The sequence below is a fragment of the Danio rerio genome, chromosome 2 (genome assembly GCF_049306965.1).
Source record: "Danio rerio strain Tuebingen ecotype United States chromosome 2, GRCz12tu, whole genome shotgun sequence".
Lineage (NCBI taxonomy): Eukaryota > Metazoa > Chordata > Actinopteri > Cypriniformes > Danionidae > Danio > Danio rerio.
In genome coordinates this window covers 9,423,077-9,437,129 of record NC_133177.1, presented here as the reverse complement: position 1 = coordinate 9,437,129, position 14,053 = coordinate 9,423,077, and the positions used below count along the sequence as shown (strand labels likewise).

The 14,053-nt window shown below is 35.5% G+C and overlaps 1 protein-coding gene across 2 annotated transcripts in view; it reads right to left on the bottom strand.

Moving 5' to 3' along the window:
* The window catches only part of pigk (phosphatidylinositol glycan anchor biosynthesis, class K), a 76,722-nt gene that overhangs the window by 44,878 nt on the left and 17,791 nt on the right, over positions 1-14,053 (bottom strand). For both annotated transcript variants that reach the window (XM_073915539.1, NM_001002149.1), the window contains 3 exon segments: positions 12,691-12,808; positions 8,796-8,906; positions 2,451-2,623 (listed from right to left, as the gene is read on the bottom strand). In XM_073915539.1, coding sequence (XP_073771640.1) covers positions 2,451-2,623; positions 8,796-8,906; positions 12,691-12,808 — 402 coding nt within the window.

Below are 14,053 nucleotides of genomic sequence, written 5' to 3'. Positions count from 1 at the left end.
GAAAGCAAACATTCAAAGGGTTCTGCGTTTTGTCAATTTTAGCTTAATTGTAATAATATTAATAATAATATTAATAAATAAATTAAAATATTATTTATAGTGTAGCCTACTGTGGGACTGTGCAGTAAACTATTTATTTTTATTAAAACATTTTTATTAGGCTACATCTTCCCGAATAACTAATAAATGACTGGCAGTTGCGTCTCTGCTAAAATTAATTTAACAGCAAATTTCTTATGTGTTTTTTTCCTTTTAGAGCTCAAGAGAGTTGTGTTTAAATAATTAGTTAACCAAAACATGTAATGAATTAAGCTGCTCCTATCATGTCACCCATTTTCTCCCTTGTGAGTTGAGTGCGCCTCCATCGCCGTGTGCGCGTTTTAAAGGCTATTTACGGGCGCACCAGACCTGACGCGGGGACCGGATCTCTGGACTATAGGACTAGCTTTAACCTCACCATTTTCATAATTTAATTGCTATGTCATATATTTTAAAATATTTAAATGTGTGTTCTGAAGGTTGGAAGGACGGGAGTGTTAATAATTAATGACAGAAAGAATTTTCAGTTTGAGTGAACAATCCTTTATAAAAACTGGGGGGGCACAAACTCTGTCTGAGGGGGCAATGCCACCCTTTGCCCCCCCGTAGCGCCGGGCCTGCAGGTAGTGTACTGTCATCATGTCAAAGATTAAAACTATTTTGTTTAGAAATGTGTTTAGAAAAAGTCTTCTTTGTGTTAAACAGAAATTGGGGGAAAATATACAGGGGGCTAATAATTCAGGAGGGTTAATAATTTTGACTTCAACTCTATATTAAAGTACTGAAGTTTTATTGTTATTAAAAGTGATTTAGTATTTAAATATTAGTAGCAGTTTTAGTCATATTAAACATCCTGGAAACCTGTGTGACTTGACTTTGGCAGATATTTGCAGTAACCATGGTGACCGCATTGTGTAATATCATTAACGGGTCATTAGAAGAGTCAATATCACTAATGAGGTTTTTAATAGCGAACAGCCACAATGCTTCCAACACTTAATTAAATGAGACCATTTGGTCTGGAACATTTTAAATGGGTTAATTAAAGCTTCTACTCAGGCCACTAAAAATCATTTAAAATACTATAATTATAATGACACCGAAGAAAGGGAAATAAATATTGTAGCATAATATATTTCCACTAGGTTTCATGAATGATTGATTTTTACTGTTTATCAAGCTACTAATCAGTGTTATAAAAAGGCCTATACAAATAAAGAATACACAGTTGAAGTCCGAATTATTATCCCTCCTGTTAAACATTAATTCTTTTATATTTTTATAACTTAAAAGTTCTGTTTAACAATGAGAATATTTTTGTACCAACACAGTTAATAACTAGTTTCTAATAGCTGATTTCTTTTATCTTTGCCATTATGACAGTGCATAATATTTTATTAAAATAAAATGTTTTTATAAATGTTTAATTAAATGAACTAAATAGTTTTCTTGATACTAACATTGTGTTATTTTTAGAGGCCCGTATTTTGCATTATAAAAGGTCATATTATGGATTTGGGGCGTCTCCAACAACAGGCTAATGTGTGCTGATAGGCTGATCCAACAATGTGCCTTAACACACCTCCTTTTTAGACCAGAACACCCATGAGTCCACAAAATGGCGCAAATGGATTTGCTATTTAACAGCTAAAATTGAAAAGTAGGCTTAGGCTTGTCTGAAAAAAGCAACAAATTGCACTAAACGTCTTGCAGCTTTTTGTGCTGGGTGTATGATAGGGCCAAGTATATTGTAATCCAACTGCATATACAGTTGAAGTCAATATTATGAGCCCTCCTGTCAATTTTCTTTTTCAAATATTTTTGCACATTATGTTTAACAGAGCATGGAATTTTTCACAGTATTTCCTATATTTCCTGAGAAAGTCTTATTTGTTTTATTGTGGCTAAAATAAAATTTTTAGTTAGATTTTTAAAAATCAATTTAAGGTTAACATTATTAGCCCCTTAAGCAATAAATTTTTTATTATATTTATTTTTTATTGTCTACAGAACAAACCATCGTTATTCAATGACTTGCTTAATTACTTTAACTTGTCTAATTACCCTAATTAACCTAGTTAAGCCTTTAAATCACACTTTAAGCTAAATACTAGTGTCTTGACAAATAGCTAATAAAATGTTATGTACTGTTATGTACTATATCAGTTATTAGAAATTAGTTATTAAAGCTATTATGCTTCGAAAAGTGTTCAAAAAAAATGTCTTTCCGTTAAACAAATATGAGGAAAAATACAGGGGGGCTATTAATTAAGACTTCAACTGTAATCACACCTTTTGTTCCATAAAATCCAGCACAGAATTGGCTAATTTACTACACTAGATGCACTGTATTTCCCAGGAAGCAATAATGGGTATAATCATTTACACAGTTACGTTTGTGGTCTACTTACCTCTGCATTGGCGACTCTACAGGACACGTCAGACTGATTGTGTCCTTGGTGATCTCCACTTTCCGGACACTTCCGAAAAAGTCAGTGATGAGGACACTCCCCGGATCCCTTTGGAACAGGTCAGTACGGTGGCCCGGAGTTGAGACACACTGACTTTGTGGGCACACTTTAAACTGAAACAAATGCACACCTATCCATCAAACGGGATTTTAGACACAAATGAAGAGTTTAATTACAGATTGTCAAGTTCTAGTACACTGAAAAAAATATCAATGGATTTATTACATTTTTTAAGGTAAGCGGTTACAAACAATTTATATGGGCTGAATTTAAACAAACACATTAAGTTGAACATTGCAAAATTTTATTTGTTTGGTTTAATTTGGGCCCATATAAATTGTTTGCAACCACTTACCCTGTAATGTAGTAAATCCAATAGATAATTTTGTTTTTTGATAGTAGTGCATTCACTCAAAATGATTTTACAGTTTAATAATAATAATAATAATAATAATAATAATAAACATTATTTAAATAACATCTGTTGTATGATGTGCCCTGTATAGTCTATACAAAAGCATTTAAAGGTGCAGTATGTAAGTTTGACACCCAGTGGTTGAACAAGGTATTGCACTCCTAGTTCAAATCACACGCAAGCGCAGGTTGCCAGATTTAAGACATAAACAGGAGCGTGCCTGACTATTTAAACCGTACTTTAAATAAAAGCAACAGCACACGATAGAAGGAATTCCATTTTTAAAGGAGCTTTTGTCCCTACCACGCTTGAAATCAATATTTTAGAAAAAGCTTTTATTTCTTGCAGCTATACAACCGAATAAACTGATAACGATCACCTCAGGTACACCTCATGTGCTTTATTCAGTGATAAATGCTAATAATGTAAGTTTAAATGCTATTTTACATGACATGTATTGCCATACTACTGAAAGCAGCAGCAGAGAGTTCACCTCAGACTTAAAATAAAAAATAAAATAAACCATTTGAAATGGAACTTCAGAACCAACAACTATCAGTAATTCAGCATATAGATTTAATAATGTTAAAGAGGTTTAATATGTGTTAGATTAGTGTAATTAATTAACGATTATTAATTATGTAATTAGATTATAAACCTTACCATGTTGTTGGAGTGCAGTAAGTGCACTATTCTGTGCTTTTTAATGGCTGTATTTAAACTTCTGTCATGTTTTTTTCTGGTGCAAACAGTCAATTTGCTTATCACTGCAAAACTTGTCACATTGTTAAGACACAGGGTTACAATGTAACCTGCTCACCTAATGTTTATGTTCATAATATTAACATATTTGCTAATTAATAACCAATCCATGTGGAACTCTGAATCTGCGTCTGATTTCGTAGGCTGTTACTGTCCATGGGAGATCGCATTTCAGTCATGGACACACACTTCGAGAGTCTTCCTAGCTGAATGATTGAATTACATCGTTTTCCACAAGGGTAACTAGAGATGCTGAAATATAATTGGCTAAACTGGCATTGGGCAGGTTAAAGAGACCAAAACAAAGACAGATGTCACAGAAAGCAAATTTTCAAAGCAGAATATCTGCCTTCAGCATTGTTTTTCAGACAAACAAGAATGTTCACTTAGCATGTTTCTTAAATATCTGCAAACATTTTATGGTGTTTTTTTGCATTAGAAGAATCAAAAGCAGCACCTTAAAGTATTCGGTTTTCTTATTTGTCTGGTTCAGGCCATAATCATAACATTTAATCTATATTTAGGAAGTTTTGCTCTCAATCCACTCTAAGTTTTCAATCATCTTTTATTTTTTTTGATGTATGATATCAGGATAAAATATTGTAAGAGCTAATCCCATCCAGCTTGGATAGCATCTTGGGGGTCTTGCATATTAGGTTAATATTAAATTTCACTCAAAATGAATTTTTCTTCCATAATGTAACATATTTCAGAGTGAAACTGAACATTCAATGAAATTTATTGTCTTTGTTAATCCAGTGGGGTTCCTGCTTCCTAAGAATGGAAGCAGACCTGAATGTGATATTGCAGTTGATTGCGGAGAAAATGGAAATTTTGACCCGCTGGGACCTGACATCATGACTGGAAAATTTTTTTCTTTGGAATAACATGCTCATATGAATAATGCACAGCAGTACCAGAAATGTGAATTAAGAGGTTTTTTTTTTTTAGAATTGCAGTGGAATATGTGCACAGGTATATCAGCTAACATTAACAACTGTGTAGTTTAGCTTGTATCACTGTAACCATGTAAATATAATATAATTCAATTTACAAAGAACACCAATAACGACGTCCTTTAAAAAATAGCTGTAAATTAATACATTTGTGAATTAAAAGGATAGTTCAGCATTTTTTAAAAAAAAACCTTTGATCGTTTACTCACCCTACAGTTATTGTAATACAAAAGAAAATGTAGTGAATAATCTTAAAAAGGAACAGCTTTTGACTTCCATAGTATTTTCTTATTTTATTTTATTAAAGAGCCTCTATTTTGGGTTTTTGAAAGTGACCTTCCATACAGTGTGTAAAACTGCTCTAAGTGAATGAAAACATCCAGCTGATGTTTAAATCTAAAAGTGCAGCATGTTTAAAACTATTTATTCTTTAGCAAAATAGTTGACTCGGAGTCGAATAAATGAATTGAGTTGGGTTTGGATCATTTGTTTGATCGCATCGACTTCGATACGGTACATTACAAAATATGTACTTCCAGCCCCGGTAAAATGTGCACGTGCTTTCCCTCCGCACATTAGCGGAGGCGCAGGGGATCACAGGACTGATCATGATATAAAGTTGAAATTGTAGCCCCAGTTTCCTGTTCTTAGCTTACAGGAGTGGAACGCGGTGTGGTCTTCTGCTGCTGTAGTCCATCTGCCTCAAAGTTGGACGTGTTGTGCATTCAGAAATGTTCTTCTGCATACCTCGGTTGTAAAGAGTTGTAATTTGAGTTACTGTTGCCTTTCTATCAGCTTGAACCAGTCTGGCCATTCCCATCTGATCTCTAGCATCAACAAGCCATCTGCCCCCACAGAACTGCCGCTCACTGGACATTTTCTCTTTTTTGGACCATTCTCTGTAAACCCTACAGATGGTTGTGCCTGAAAATCCCAGTAGATTAGCAGTTTCTGAAAAACCCAGACAAGCCTGTCTGGCACCAGCAAACATGCCATGTTCAAAGTCAATTAAATCTAATTTCTTCCCCATTCTGATGCTCGTTTTAAACTGCAGCAGATCGTCTTGACCATGTCTACATGCCTAAAATACATTGAGTTGCTGCCATGTGATTGGCCGATTAGAAATTTGCATTTACAAGCAGTTGGACAGGTGTACCTTATAAAGTGGCCGGTGAATGTACGTTAGAAAATATATGTATACTGCTCTAGTGGTTTTGAAATATTTTAATTAAAAAAATTCTTAAATATGGTGAGATTTAACTATGAACTTTTGAATGGTAGTTTGTATTTATTTATTTATTGTTAGAATGACAATGAACAAAACTCCATATGTCCTTTACTTTCTACTGATTTATAAACATTATTGACTGAATCTATGTACTTCTACTTGAGGGAAAAGCATCATGTAAATATTTGCTTCAGATTCAGAATAAAACTATTTTTTTTTGTGTGTGTGGTGGAACAGCAATGTTTTCCAGCACAATTCCCAGTTCACAGTGACAGCCAGAAAGACATTCCGCAATCTTTTGACGGGAATGAAAAGGAGATCATTCATGTGAGAGAGCATTCACGAAAGATCAAGTGGCCCTTTGCTTTCGACATTAAAATGGCCCTCTTTCTCTCCTGAGAAATCAATAATATCAATACTAATCCAGTGGAATAGAGCGATGGAGTGAGAAGAAGAGAGTGTAAAAATGACAGAAAAGAGGCTGTTGTTGGAACTGTTTGATCTGCAAAGCACTGTGCCAGGCAGAGAGGATGTGGAGGGCAGGAGAGATCAAAATGGCTTGTGGGAGTTGGTGGGACTCCAGCCAGCCGCACAGATGAATGGAAGAGAAACTCAAGCTCTCCAAGGCCTTCAGAGAAAAGGTCTCCCTCCTGTCTGTTTCAAAGCCGTTTGACCTACACCTGTATTAGCCACTCTGTTTAAAGTGACGTGCTAAGGGACCTGTGCTCCACAATGCCGCTTTTTTCATCTGAGACGGCAGGGCACCTTTGTGAAGTTCAGTTCATATCATGATTGTGGAGAAAGGTGATGTAAATACAAGAATTTATCAAAGCCTCCAGAATTTAGAGATTTTTGTCAAATCAAGCAAATGTCACAAATATTTGAGAGGCTCATACTTTTTTTTTCAAATTTCATGCATATTTTGGCCAGTCAGGTGATTGGTAAAATTCCTGTCATTTCACAGAGTACTATCTGCATAGTTTTACATTCAAAAATATCATTAACTGTGAATAATTGCTGTAAAATTGACAGTATTACTGACAATTTTGGATGCCAGTAATACTGTAAATTTGATAAGCTAGTTTTTTAAAATTTTTGGGGATTTTTTGAGATATACAGTTGAAGTCAGAATTATTAGCCACCCTGAATTATTAGCCCCCAGTTTATTTTGTCCCCAATTTCTGTTTAACTAAGAGATTTCTTCAACACATTTCTAAACATAATAGTTTTAATAACTCATTTCTGATAACAGATTTATTTTAACTTTGTCATGATGACAGTAAATAATATTTTACTAGATATTTTGTAAGACACTTCTGTACAGCTTAAACTGACATTTAAAGACTAAACTATATTAATTAGGTTAACTAGGCAGGTTAGGGTAATTAGGCAAGTTTCTGTATAATGATGGTTTGTTCAGTAACCAATCGGGAAAAAATAGCTTTAAAGGGCTAATAATTTTGTCCTCAAAATGGTTTTTAAAAAAATTTAAACTTCTTTTATTGTAGCCGAAAATAAAACAAATAAGACGTTCTTCAGACGAAAAAAAATTATCAGACATACTGTGAAAATGTCCTTGCTCTGTTAAACATCCTTTGGGAAATATTAAAAAAAATAAAGAAATAATAATAATAAAAATCAAAGAGGGGCTAATAATTAGCCCCCCTGAATTATTAGACCGCTTGTTTATTTTTTCCCCAACTTCTGTTTAATGGAGAGCAGATTTTTTCAACACATTTCTAAACATAATAGTTTTAATAACTCTTCATAACTGATTTATTTTATCTTTGTTATGATGACAGTAAATAACATTTTACTAGATATTTTTCAAGACACTTCTATACAGCTTAAAGTGACATTTAAAGGCTTAACTAGGTTAATTAGGTTACCTAGGTAGGTTAGGGTAATTAGGCAAGATATTGTATAACAGTGGTTTGTTCTGTAGACTATCGATAAAAAATTAGCTTAAAGAGGCTAATAATTTTGTCCCTAAAATGATGTTTAAAAAATTAAAAACTGCTTTTATTCTAGCCGAAATAAATCAAATAAAACTTTCTTCAGAAGAAAAAATATTATCAGACATACTGTGAAAATATCCTTGCTCTGTTAAACATTATTTTATTTCGGCTACAATAAAAGCACTTCTAATTTTTTTAAAAAGCCATTTTAGAAACAAAAAAAGATTAGCCCCTGTAAGTTAGTTATTAGATTTTTAATTGTTTTTTGACTGTCTACAAAACAAACCATCTTTATACAATTACTGGCCTAATTACCCTAACCTTTAAGAAGGTTTCACACCAGATGCACTGCTTAGTGCAGCACCATGACGCACCATGCATTTTAGAATTCTAAACATAGATTACTATCAGGATGTGCACACCGGTGCTGGAAGTCGGCACCTGTTCGCGGCGCCCAGGTATGTCTCAGGACACTGTTCATATTTCTGCCGTGCCACGGAGTGCCATATGAATAGTTTCATTTTAAATAACATCAATGTGCACGTCTGGTGTGTGGCCATCTTTAGAATTATTATTATTAACAATTTGTTTCATTTTTAAATTTGATTCTGCAGGCTTTAATGGTAAACTCTAATTTCTCTCAGTAATTCTTTTTATATAAATTACAGAGATCAATGGCTCTTGAGGTCAAAAATTTAATTATTAATTTAGACGTGTAGAATTGTGTAAATATTCACAGAAAAACAATAAAAAGGTAAAAAATTTACTAAAACTCACCACAAAATTAGTCACATTAGCCATTAGTCAACACAAAAAATGTTTTTCCCACATCCTATTACTACTTTCGAGCATAGTTGGAAACAGTTTTTAGGAAATAGTTACAAACAGACACTAATACCAAATTGTTGTAATACAGTATAGGAAATAATTACCGAATACCGAACCTAAATGCACATATGCACTTACCAGATCATTCATGTTGGCTTGGCTAGCAGGGTGGACTTCCTCCAGAAACTCCAGCAAGTAAAAAGTGTACTTGTCCATCAAATGGACCCCAATTGCCAAGTCTGGCTGATGCTGTAAAGGCAGATGAATCAGTGTCAAAAATCTGAACAATTCAGGGAGGAGAAGAAACAATTCTTTTAGTAGAGTGTACCAATGTAGAGGCTGATCTAGTTCAGGTTATTATGGGCTGTTCATACCAAATCCAACAGCACTAGATTAATATGGCGTTATTTAACAGACAAATGTCGTGAGCGCAGTATTACAAGTCAGGAGCACATTCATGTAATACGAGCGAGTGAATCTCTTTGCTTTTGCGCCAATTTCTTCTATTTGTGAACAAAACTGCTCGCGAGCTCTCAAATGTAAGTTGCTCACGCACAAAACTTCTCGCATACACTCAAATGTGCGCTGCTCATGCAAATTTTGTTTGCAGACTCTCAATACACTGCTTGCACAGTGAGATGATTTGCAGACTCACAATTTGTGTCTTGTGTTCCCTTTTCTTTTAGTTCCTTTTTTATATAATTTAGATTGGTACACTATTTATTAACAAATAACCAAAATACTAAAAATAGCCCTACATATTAATTTTTTCATCTAATAAACTATCACATTTTTGACTCTATGTTATATGATGAGATATTTCATGTTTTAAACACTTCAAGACACAGAGAATAGACGTTGGATGTAAAGTAAATGTTTTATTTTAAAAACATTTATTAAACATCCAAAAGGTGCACCATACTATTCAAATAAAAAGAAACAGTTAAACGAAAATAGAACTAACACAAGCAAAAATGTAACTGTGATAGAAAATAGGGAAACACTTGATAAGGTATTATAGCCCACTGTACTATTCACTCTTCAAATAAATGTCACTCAATCCCTTAAAAGTGAACTAGCCTCTGTTGTCTTCCACACTGTTGATGAGATTTTGGAGGACATGTTCCTTATCATCCACTTCACTTTGAGGAAAAGCAGTTCAGGGCCCCTGAACACGTACATTGGCATGTACAGTGTTTTGATCAGTACTATATTCAAGTACTTTAATTATATATTGCTATAGTTAAACAACAACTGTAATATAAACAAATGACCCAATGCTGTAGTTTTATACAATATAGGGTATAATATACTCTTTACTTTTGTATCAGTTCACTATTTTTAATACTACATTATGCTGGAGCATTCAGAACAAGGAGTAGGAAATAATACCTAGCACATGAAAAACACTAGTATTTATTATAGAATTTACCTTAACCTTTTAGTTTTTTCTGTATTGTTAATAAATAGTGTATAACCATATCAACATTTTTTTTTAGGGATAACCAATTTAACAGGAGGATCTCTGGAGAGCAAAAGCAGGAAAGGAAGAGGAAACACAAAGCACACATTGTGAGTCTGCATTATCGGACCGAGCAAGAGCAGATAATTCGCACGCGAGAAGCCAGTGTTTTGAGTGCGCGTGAGAAGATTTGCGAGCGATCAGCGTATATTTTGGGTAAACCTGGGATAACCAAAGTAACAGGAGGATCTCTGGAGAGCAAAAGCAGGTAAGGAAGAGGAAACACAAAGCACAAAATGACTACGTTTACATGGACATCAGTAATCGTATTATTTGCCTTAATCTAATTAAGACAGTAATAAGATTAAGGCGTTAATATGAGGTGCTTTTTGAAAGTTTATTTCACGATCGTATTTAACATGTTATCCGCTTGTTAAGTGGTGACGTGTTTGCAACGTATGTAATACTGTTTCTGGGTCCAAGCCGCCATTAATTTGAGTTGAGAAATCATTCCTTTATGATCACTTTTTATTCATATCACACATTAAAGTTAATTTTACAAAAAGTCATAGTGTACACAACAACCGCTGGGCTTGCTGCGTAACAAATACCAAAATTTTTACAATTTCTAAAACAATGAATAAATTTCTGGCCATCGGATATTAGGCATGGACATATATATTATTCCGATTGTGACTTTCGAAAGTATTAAATCGTTTTGTAAACGTTTATTATTGCCATTTCATGAATCTCCCCATTTAGTTGAATAGAGCGCTTGGACCCAGAAGCCGCTCCGCATGACGTCACACTTAACAAGCGGATAGATTTACGTCATTGAGTCACCGCGCTATCCGCATTTCCTCTAAAGTTTCATGTAATTTCGAGCGTTTCATTATTAATTTGTCAACTTTAACTGCGGTTTGGCACTTACACTTTCATTCGCGCATGCGAACAGCCCTACATGATGGAAATAGTTCAATCAAGGTGTTTACATGTCTATAATGCACTTTAATTATGCGACTAAAATCGCATACTCCACACGTCTTAATTCGATTTCTCTTTAGTTCGATTATGACCTTAATCTGATTAATTAAAAATCGCTGTTTACATGGTCGACTCCTAATCAGAGTATTGTCTTAATCGCATTAAAATCGAATTATTGGTGTCCATGTAAACATAGTCAGTGTGAGTCTGCATTATCGAACTGAGCATGAACAGATAATTCGCACGCGAGCAGCCAGTGTTTTGAGTGCGCATGAGAAGTTTTGCGCAGCGTATATTTCAGTACGTGCGGGAAGTTTTGTTTGCGAGTGGTGAATATTTGAGAGCTCACAAGCAGTTTTGCCCATGAACAGAGGAAATTAGCGCACGAGCAAAGAGATAAGCTAGCTCGTATTATATGAATGCGCTCTCGAATTGAAATACTGCGCTCACGACATTTTTCTCAGTGAAATAATGCCATAGATTAAACAAACACATCAAATGAAATTCAAAAGCAGACACAAAGTACATAAGGGTTTCTGTAAAAATAAAATAAAATAAAATTAAAAATTAAAATATTCAGTCCATGACACTCCAAAATAATTGAACATGTTAAAAAAGGCTCTAAAGCATAAAAAAAACACTCGTGCACCTGTGTATTTCTGCAAAGAGTGGTGCATTTGGCAACCCGGGCTCATTGTGGAAACGTAGCCCCGCGGACGTCTCTGCGGACCGTGATTTACATCCCGGGAGGTACGTATTCGAGCGGTTTTTGTTTTCGCGGATCCGCGAGAGGCCGCTGTGCGCGCTTTTTCGCGTCTCTGCCGCCCTCCTCTTTCTCCTCCTCCTTCCCTAAACCCGAGTGACGGTTCGCAAAAGTCGTCCAGAAAAAAAAAAAAAAGCAAAAGCCATCGTCTTCGATTTCGACCGCGTTTTCGGATCCCGCCGCGTTCTCGCCCTTATTTTTTGGATTCCGTTTTTCGTCTTACCTGATTTCCGGAACCGCTGTTCCCCGGACTCGATCCCGGTCGCCGTCCCCGCGGCCGATTCCTTCTCCTCCGGGACCCTCCGCTACGCCGACGCAAAGCTGTGAGCTAAGCGGACAAACTGGTTGCATCGGAAAAGCCCTCCACTCGGAGGCGAGCGCGAAGAGGAGGGGCGGAGCGGCGCCACACCGCCCCGCAGCGTTCGCTTTAAAAAAACTAAACGCGGCCTTACGTACCTCCGGCCACGTAAATCGCGGTCTCCAGAAACGTCCGCAGGGCTACGTTTCCAGAATGAGCTTGGGTTGGCATTTGGAGTCATTTTGAACACTCAGTATATCACATGATACAAATAAATAACTAAATAGCACAGAACATTCTGTAGCTCAAACAATAATGTCAAATCAACAGTAATTCACTATACAATAAAGGGAGAAAACTTATAATATTACAGCATGATTCTCAAAAATCAAGACTCCAAGACCATGTGATAGGGATTTATTGTTTATGAGTTTCCAAGAATCTGTAAAATTGCAATGACTTCTAAAAGCTATAACACAGCTAATATCAGTTGTGGAAAGGATAAAGTGAATAGGTTTTGACTTACTGAAAGTGAGTCCTCCCCTACTTGGCTGCTAGCAAGAGCCATGATGTTGGGTGAGTAAAACCTCTCATACATGGAGGCCCCCTGGCACGTGTCTATGATGAACAACAATTCATTATACCTGTAAATAAAAAAAGAGGCTGCTTTTAGGAAACTGACTGACTGCAAACTGGTGCTTTTTAAAATACCATTAACCAACTGTTAATGTAAAATCTCATTTAAATTTAATTACAATTAATAAGTATATGCCTATTTTTTTTCTTGTCCCAGGGGTTTCGCGTTAACGCAGCAAATTAACGCCGATAACGGCCCACCACTAGTATGTATGAATGTATGGAAGTATTAATGAATGATTAAATGAATGAATAAACTTAAATAAATAATCAAAGTTTGATTTTTCGAAATTTACACTGCAATAACATTCACAAACAGCTATTTTACACACTACATTAAATGTAATGTCTGAAAGAAGCATGACAGGAGCTCTTTAAATCACTTCCTAAATGTAATATTATAATGTAATATTGATTGTAATTAAATTCAGGATGATCCGACCTGCAGTGCAGGGCTCAAGGCTGTCTGAGCCAAAACAGCACTCTATGCAAGCCGTTGCCACAGCAACCAAGAACCCAGCACCCATTAATGCTCCATTCAAAATAAAAATAAATAAATAAAGTAAATAAATAGTAACAAATCGTGTGTGAGTGAGGGACTAGGAATTGCACAAAGCTGAGATGTAATGGAAAAGCAGTGAAGCACAAAAGGAGATTCCCTATTTATTGGATCAAGCCTGCAATTACCACACTGATAGGCACAAAACATCCTGTGCTGTATTCCTCTAAAGGAAAAGAGGAAGCTCTCATTTCACCTCACACCAGCCTCCCACAATATTTACACAGCGCTGGAACCTAAACAGCCTATTAGAGCATTTATAACACTCAATTAATAGGTTAGGCAGCTGCAGCGCTTCAGCCATGTGCGTCAGTGCTGTGTTCAACAGCCTTAAAAAAAGACTTAACTGTTTGTTTCATGTTCACTCCCTAAAGGGCAAATCCTTTCACTTGTGCTTTTCGGCAACGTTTAAAGGATCAAAAAAACCTTGAGTACTTTCTTGTGATTTTAACAAATTTGTGTATGTGTTAAGCATCAGTTAAGATAATGTTAGCACCTGTCAGCTTTAATTGTGGGGAAAACTGGATAATTTTGAGCTTTTGTCAGCTAATTTCATCTTCCGGGTTTAAAATAATTTTTGGGATGGAATCAAAATCGGTGATGTTGCGCGAATCTGCAAATGGAGTGATGATGCGTCGGTTTCTCAGTATTATTCATAGTTAAGTTTTCTTATCTGATGAGAAGACGCTGCTTA